Raw genomic sequence first — 8,583 nt, 5'->3', positions numbered from 1 at the left:
TGAATTAGTGTCATAATGCATCCTGCTCTTTGTGCGTCTGGTAGGAATGAAGGGACACACAGAGAACTGGAATGACTTTCACCTTCCTTTAACGATGAAACGGATCCTAAGAAGACAAGAAACCAGTCAATTTACCTGAAGCCATTCCACAGGCTGTACCATTTCACTGAACTGTTATTTTAACCCTTCCATTTTCTCCTCTCCTGCTCCATCCCCATGTTGTGTTGCTCCTTGCTATTGAGTACCACCTGACTGCACCTCTTCCCCCTGCTGGCTTTTGGTTTTCTAGACTGGACTCTCCTGTTTCAGAGGTGGAAACGTTTCCTGGTCTGTAACTTGGCGAGACTGATTGAGAAGGCTTTAAACTAGGGTCAGCATGGGAGGAGGACACCATCAGGAACACTGAGATTCAGCCGAGGGATGGCACAGCACCATCCGAGGGTGGCGAAGCTGAGGGGAGCACCTACGTCGTTCCAGGGAGCGCTGCAGATTGAGGAGCACGCCTGAAACACTTGTACACCAACACACGTTTTTTGCAACACGAGGAGCAAACGGGATGAACGGGAAGCCTCGGTCCTTCCCCCGAGCTGTGGCATCATTGGCAGTAGTGAGACAGGACTGGCACGCAGGCCCTTCGGTGGTTCAGGAGAGGCGGGCAGGGCAGGTGAGGCAGTGCTGCGCTGTGCCTGAGGGAGAGACGGGGCTGTACAGCCCTTCCTGTGAGGGATGACACAGGAGAGCCTCTGGGTGAGGATTAAGGGGATGGATAGCAGAGCAGATGTTGTCCCGAGCATTTACTGCAGCACCAGTTTTGTACAAAGCCTTCTTTAACGTTCTCTAGCTTTTGTTTAGCCCTGAAGTGGTGGGGCAGCTGGACTAGATGATCTTTAAAGATCCCTTCCAACTGAACTGCTGTATTCTGTTCTGTAGCCACCAGCAGACAGACACCAGTTGCTGCTGCCCATTGCAGGCCAGGCCCTGCTTTCCTTCGTGTACCACCAGTCACCAACGCAGGCTGTCAGGTTTCAGTGTCTGAGCAGGACGAAACCACTGCCACCTGTCTTGTTAGGTGACACGCAGCCTGCACCTCAGCACTGCACTGCTCCACTACCAGATACATTCAGACCCAGGAGACAGACACTGCAGTAAATAAATGCTTTCTTAACAAAATAGCTGCAAAATAAGTTCCACAGTTGTCAGACAGGAGTTTATTTTCAAACCTGGTCATTTAAAAATCACCAACAAATGTGTAATGGGACAGCTGAAGTAATCTGTGCCCTTGCACAAACAGCACCTCAGCCTGGAGAGACGTGAACAGCACCTGCCTTTTCTGGCAGGCTCAGACTAGCGTTCCCTCCCCAGCCATAAACCCTGACCTGTTCAGCCATGCAACACCGCGGGCACCCTGACAAACAGCCCCCTGCTCACAGAGCAGGAGATGCCCAGTAACCTCCTCCTGAGAGCTGGGGGAAAAGGCCCAGCCCAGGAGAGGAGGGATCTTCACAGGGATGGGGGATGAGTTGTTCTCTTCCACAGGATGGAGAGCAGCCCCTGCTCTAACCCGGTACCACACAGGGCGACACGGTGAGGTCTGTCCCTAGGAGCTGTTCCCAGCAGCTTCATCAGCCTCTCATGACCCGTGCTGAGCCACATGCCGCCGTCCTGCAGCTCTGCTCTTTGCGTCTTACCGAAATGCCCAGCCTTTTCTGACTGAGGGCTTCTAGATGAATATGGAAGGCAAGCTTCAGGCTTGGAAGGAGAACAAGTAAAACACACTGAAAAGCTATGAATTCTGAAAAAGAAAAATTCTGCAGCTAAGCAAGGCACCTTGGCTGCCCCAACCACTACCAGATTTGACAGACATCACTTCCCAGCTCCTTGTTTCTCATGAGCTTATGCCAACCACAGATTCACTGGGAGGCTTGCTTGGACCTTTGCAGGAAGTACCAGGATGATTTCTCTTTCCAAGAAAGCTGTTTAGCCAGATCCGAAGACTGACAAGCTGTCTCCTGTTTACTTTGTGAAAGCAGTTTGCAGACAGCACCAAGAATTAACGTGGGAATGACTGGTTCTACTTATGCCAGTAACTCATCAAAAAAACACACAGCACACTCAGTTGGCATCACTTCCTACAGCTACTCCACAACTTGAAGTTCTCTGTTTGAGAACAGGAGCTATGAAAGCTCCTGCCACGTGCCAGGAAACTCACAGTACCACAGAAACTGGAGTTGGACAGTACCTTGAGACATCAGGCCGGTTTTCCTCCCGCTTTAAAAGCCGGCAGCTGTGGTTTTTGTGACAGCGCACCCTGCAGGCACATCCTGAGTACATACTGACACTGCTCCTTCCGAAAGGCTTCATAAAAGGTAAGATGCAGTCAACTGCCGACACTTAAATACTTTCTGTAAGGAAAGAGATACCAACAGGAGTGGAACTGACTCCAGGAAAACCAGAATAAGAACTAGTAATCACCATAAACCCGAGAAACAGGTTTATTCATTCAACAGGTTATTTATTTACACAGTTTTACAAACTGTGTTCATTGTGAGCATGAGAAATGGTGGCAAAATACTGAGACCCACTTACAGAAATGTGTGCAAACTAGAAGATTAAATGACACGTACAGAACTTATTTTTTTTATTTTATGAGCTGTATGGACAGCTGAAAAGCAATAAGCAATAATATCCATGATAGGAGGTAGCTGAAAACCTAGTGATGTAAACAGTTAAACCTTCACCACTGCACCACGTCTGGAGTAATCTCAGGGAAATACAAGCCCACAGCTTTCTTTCTGAAGGCTGAAGTTACAGCTCTTCATTGTGTAAAAATGCTCATGGAGCTTGAAGCACACACACAAAAAGTATTGTAATGGCACAGATTTCTTCAGTCCTGAATCTATTAATTCAATTGATGACAGTGTAGTAATTAGAAAAAAGTTCTTCTCCTTGCTTGATGTCTCTGAGAGTGACAAGCACTACACACCTCAGGGGGCTGTAAAAAAATGAAAAGCAAAACGTGTAAGCAAACAACTAAGATGTCAGAAAGCCTATGAAAAGAACACTGAAATAAAGAGAAAGAGCAAACAGAATCAGAACTGGTATCATTACCAAAAAAAGTGCAACCCATGTGGTATTCAAATACTGTTTCCATTCACACAGTGACTCAGAAATTAAACGGACTAATCATGACAGAGGAAAAGACACTAAGACATGTTAAGAAGCTATAGCCCTTTCTGAAACAGCCCCATCTTTCCTCACTGTGCTTTCACACTTCAAGCACAGCATCCAGGTTTTCTTAAACTTCAGTCTTACCTCTTATTTAATTAGCATTTCTTTAGTTATCTGAAGTTTACAAGTGCATCTTTAACTTCGCCTCTATAAAGCCTAAGGTCAATCAGAAAAGCCACTTTTCCAACATGTACCGTAACTCTCCAACCAAGATTCAGTTTTAGAATAGCTCCAGAAATAGATTCAAAGTCTATATGGTTTTCCTTAAAATCCTCTTGCATCCTCTAGATTAAGAGAATTATTTATTTCCTGGGGTAGCGACTGGACTAAAAGCTCAAATCCTTTGGTGTATTACATTCAGGACATACTTCAGAACATACAACTTACTTCTTCACATTTCCAGACAGCTCCATAGAAATGCTGACACTTTCCACAAATCTCCAGTGGGAAAACTAAAGCTTTCCAAATGTTTTAAGTTCTAAAAGAGGTGGAAATTTAGGAAATTCAGCATGCTTTAATTGTGTAACCAGAAATCATACACCTTTATGCTCCATGTTTTCAGAGCTATGCTTTTCTCATTTGCAAATATGTGGGAAAGGAACAAAATCACTCAGCCCTGAAAGCCATTTAAAATGGACCTATTCAAAGAGATAAATTGTCCTTACAGGTACACACTTCTATGTCACTCTTCTTCACGTGCAGTAATATTCTCTTCAACCACGTTTGCCCTTTCCACAAATGCAGCAAGCTTTGTGTCACACAAATCCATGAACTCTTTGACTCACTGCTAACCTCTGTATGTCATGGCTGTAGACGATGTTTGGCAGGTACTGTTTCAGCTCTACTGGAAAACAACTTGGCACATCAAATTCCTGGTAACACACGTTGGCTGCTTTTTCTAGAAATAAGTAAAAAAAATCTTATGCTGAGAAATTCTCAGATAGGGGTTACAGGTGTGTAAAAAAGTACTGCTCCAAAAGTAGCAGATGTTTCATCAAGCCTGAAAACAATGCCTCTGCTGAGAGCTACTACACTCCCCTAAGTCCTACTGTGAATTTATACAAGCAGCTATAAACAACATAACCAGCTGTTGGAGGTTAATTTATCCTTATTACATTAAAAATGATGACCTGATTTTTAGCATTGATATGAAGGGGCACACCTTGCAGAGTACCAGGGACAGCTTACAGCATTGCTAATATCTAGGACAACAGTTACTTGTACAGTTAAAAAAATAAAAATTAAAAAAAAATACATTTTGGTGTCAATTTCCATGCTGGCAAAATATGTCACAAAAACAGCCAGGGAGAAAACTGCCATCTGCCCAGCAGAAACACTGAAATTTTCTTTGCAGGGGTTCTGGACCTGGAATGAGTGGTATGATGGGACAGAACTTTGTCTACATGCCAGTCAATACGTGGTTCATTACACTTCCTTTCTGGATGCTACTTGGAAGCAGGATAGTATCGGTGTAATGCAGGCTATGAAAGCCACTTACAGGCTAGTTATGGTAGTCATTAAACTTTCTGTATCTCACAACCATCTGCATTAGTCACTTTTTCCTCCAAACTTTAAGACCAACACATACTGTAGACAAAAGAAATAAATCATTCTCATTATGTCCCACAGTTACAATACTAGCCACTTCCTGTATTTTGTGCACTTTTATTTCTTAAGTCTAAAAAATTATTATAGTCCAAATGAACAGCGACAGAAACTTTTGGTACATGCCACTTTGCACATGGTTTTCTCAAGAAGTCTGCTGGAACTGTAGTGGGAATCTCAAATCTGTACTGCCTCAGTCCAGAACTCCTGTGCCAGGTATCTTTTCCCAGTGACTTGCACTCTGGGACGTGTGCCTTCTGTACCACATACCAGCAAGGAGACATCTGGGGGAGTCAGTGAGGAAAGCACAAGGATGTTCTCAGAGTTGCTGCGATGAAAGATTTTAACACTTGGTTTTTACAAAGAGCCTCAGAAACTCCTTGCTCCTTGTTTATCTTGCTTTAAACAGTTTTGCCCTTCATCCCTCATCCCCCATCAATATTTGATTCTCCTTGTCAGTTGCAAAATAATTTATATCCAAACAGACAAACTCAACCTTTGAAAATTTACCTGGCAACTTACCATACGAGCAGTTGTTAACATACTGTCCCACTGCCAGTGGGTTTTGTGGAGCAGCCGTGAGCCAGCTCACATCACTCATCTGGAATGGGCCGAGCTGATCCCTCCTGCTGCAAGACCTGAAATGACCCACAGTGCTAACATGTATCACTGCTCCTTCACTTACCAAGTGGTACGCACTTCCATCTACAGAAATAGCCAGGACAACATTTGGAAAGGGCTGGAAGGAACAATACCTTGATGACTGCTTAAAAAGTACATTTAAAACTACTGTCAGGAAGTGGTTGTCTCTGACACCCCAAGAGAACCAGCATGAAAACACCATGTACAATTCCAGAAATCTGCATCAAACTTTACAATCACAGAAGAGTTTTGTTCGCCTCTAAAGATGTGAAGCCTCCTTACAACATCATCATAAATCTCATTCCCAGAATTCAAGCCTTATATTAGTTGTCCCTTACTTTACACCCTTTCTGCTTGTTAGTCATTTTATTTTCAAACACAGAAACTGCTCCACCAAAGTTCCTACAAACTGTATTTTAAGCTAAGCTGGAACAGTCCACTTCATGTCAGCTCTGTACTTACTGCTAAGGACTACAGCTCTCTTAAGTGCTGCCCATCTGCAGACCAGAGACAGAGCTGACAGATTCTCCCTTCTGCTATTTGCAATTCCATATGGAGGCATTTTTTTTCCCCATTCACAAAGCAGATTTGATTAAAGAATTCTGAAGCATGTTAAAAATATGCTGTCCTGTTCCTACTAGAACTATTTTCTTTATAAGAAACAGTCCCTGTCCACAACTTTCATCAAAATGCTTCTCACTGGTGTTACAGAGACACAAGGACATAGTAGATCATGTCCAGCAGCTCTTACCCTTGTGCTGTTTTACAGCATGACATACACAGAAGTGGATGATATTTCAAATAAAAATCAAATTAGGGCGAGACAAGAGAAACCTGACAATATTAGCACTAGATTCTAAGATACCAGCTGAGTGCCATTCCCCTATTTCTTATGATTGCTTACCTGTACACTGCTCTTGATAGTCCTTTATCATTCCCATCAATAAGGACACCATCTATGCACCTAAAAATAAAAGGATTGCCAAGGGACTGGAAAAAGATCGGCTCGTGCTTTCTGTACACTGTACCTGTTACAAAACAGATATGATTATTTCAGAAGAAAATATGTTATTTGAGGATAGGCTTACGACATCATCCAGCCTCCTCTACGCAGAACCTGAAGCAACAGAACGAATAGGCAAGATCTCTTCTCTCAGCTTACGACCCTGACTCTTGTAAATGTCTGCAAGCTTTTAGACACCTCTTTGAGAGATACAAAAAATCTACGTCAGCTGAGGTATTCCAAAGAGAAGCCATTGAAGGAAATTGTTAAAAAGAAGAACCCATGCGAGAAGTAGATGAAACATTGAAACATCATAGGCAACTGGTCTGAAAGAGAAAAAGTGACCAGAAAGGAAAAAGTGATGATTGAACTTTTAGAGAGGAAAAGGTGATGTCTGCTCAGGAAAGCACATCTGAAGATACCCAGTTGCTCTGTTACTACTGTACCAGAAGTCTGAAAAACACACATACAAGCAAAAACATGAATTCCCCCCACCCCCCCATCACCCTGATCAGAGGTTTTGCTTGGTACAAGACAGAAAAATGCCATGACACTATGCCAAGGACAAGTCATTTTAGCACAACATTCCCCAGATCTGTGCCCTGCACTTCAAGCATAGACAAGTGAGAGCGGACTGGCTTGTCATTTCTCCTGACATTGCAGTTGTGCATCCCTCACGGCCACTATATCTCCAGCAACGCCCTGCAGAAAACCCCCAGTGACACCTTGTGGGGTGATAGGCAAGGACCCCCTCTGGCAGGCTGCATTCACTGCCAAACAGCGGGCAGGATGGCACTGACTGACCTGGTCTCTACAGTGGTCCCTTCCCCAGCCAGGAGCCCTCTGGTTTCCCTGTCACCTATGGAAAAGACATTTCAACAGCTCATCCTCATTTTGCTGGACGAGCTGCTACACGAGACCCTCAATGAGTCTTCGTGTTTAACATGTGCCTGAAGTCCTAAGTGAGCTGAAACAAATCCCAGCTCTTCAACAGAGCTGCCCTGGCTTTCCCATACCTATATAATTATGAATCTTTTATAAAATGTAAGCAAATACAGTTCCAAGAAACGAGGAACAGAGAAGGGCACGTCTCCGAACACGCTTTATGGAGAGCAGCTCCGTTAGATAAGGGGTATATAGATAAATATGCATTTTTGTGCTTTGGAAGTGTGTGGATCCACTCGTCCATGCGGATAGCTCAAATCCCCATTCCTTCAGACACACGTCCGAAACACAAACCCCACAGCACCACACTGTGCTTCACGCTGCTCCCACACCGCTGTGTTTACAGAGCCTGGCAGGCGAAAAGCGAGACCTTCACACTGAAAAATCGTTTGATCTGGGGGTAAAACTCCCTCCCGCGGTACCGCTGGGCCGATTTGGAGAGCGACTGGGGTTGGTTTACACACAGAAACACTCTCGGCCGGGGCAGCCTGTGAGGTGAGGACGAGACCCGGCATGAAGCAAACCCTGGGGGCAGTTACTGGGTACATGGCAGTTAGTGGCAGTTGGTGGCAGTTAGTGGCAGTTGGTGGCAGTTACGGGGGTACATGGCAGTTAGTGGCCGTTGGGTACATGGCAGTTAGTGGCAGTTGGTGGCAGTTACCGGGGTACATGGCCACCACCGCCCCTCGCCTCGCGCCGCCCCTGCTGAGGAAGACGCCGGTGCCGGCGGCGGGCAGGGAGCTGTGGCGGCGGGCGAGGCCGAAGCCCAGCGCCTGGAACAGGACGTCCTGCGGGCCGCGGGCAGCCCCCTCGCAGCGCCCCGGCTCCCCGTATTTTCGGCCGATCTCCGGACGCGCGGCCAGGACGGGCGCCTGCCTGCCCAGGTCGCTGGCGAACAACGCCGCGAACGCCCTCAGCAGCGTTTCTAAAACGGCTTCGTCGGGGATAATCTTGTCCTGGGAGCTCTCGGGGACGTACCGCAGTGTCCTGGAGAGGAAGAGGGGCGTTTGAGCAGGACGGCGGCGTGTTAACCCCCTACCCCCCCCCCGCCCGCCCCGCCGCCGCCTCACCTGCGCTGGCGGCGGAGGTTGAGGGCGAGCCAGGGCACGAAGCGGTATCGGTAGGCGGCCCAGCGCCGCCGCAGCCCGCGCAGCATGGCG

At 46.2% G+C, this 8,583-nt stretch overlaps 1 protein-coding gene across 5 annotated transcripts; it reads right to left on the bottom strand.

Moving 5' to 3' along the window:
- Positions 1 to 1,219: 1,219 nt before the first annotated feature.
- On the bottom strand, positions 1,220 to 8,583 carry SETD9 (SET domain containing 9). Of its 5 annotated transcripts, XM_082782483.1 has the most exons (8): positions 8,494 to 8,583; positions 8,085 to 8,410; positions 6,380 to 6,503; positions 5,356 to 5,471; positions 4,021 to 4,126; positions 3,616 to 3,706; positions 2,240 to 2,992; positions 1,220 to 1,749 (listed from the first exon to the last, which is right to left on the bottom strand). In XM_082782483.1, exons 1-6 carry the CDS (start codon positions 8,577 to 8,579, stop codon positions 3,700 to 3,702), a joined length of 765 nt encoding a protein of 254 aa, XP_082638609.1. In that variant the 5' UTR covers positions 8,580 to 8,583; the 3' UTR covers positions 1,220 to 1,749; positions 2,240 to 2,992; positions 3,616 to 3,699. The 5 variants fall into 5 exon arrangements, with proteins under 5 accessions (XP_082638609.1, XP_082638607.1, XP_082638608.1 ...); XM_082782481.1 differs by lacking the exon at positions 3,616 to 3,706; XM_082782482.1 differs by lacking the exon at positions 3,616 to 3,706 and having other exon boundaries at positions 1,220 to 1,720.

This window comes from Aythya marila (genome assembly GCF_965140915.1).
Source record: "Aythya marila genome assembly, chromosome: Z".
Classification (NCBI taxonomy): domain Eukaryota; kingdom Metazoa; phylum Chordata; class Aves; order Anseriformes; family Anatidae; genus Aythya; species Aythya marila.
The sequence above is the reverse complement of the archived record's forward strand: the minus strand, read 5'-3'. Positions and strand labels throughout refer to the sequence as shown.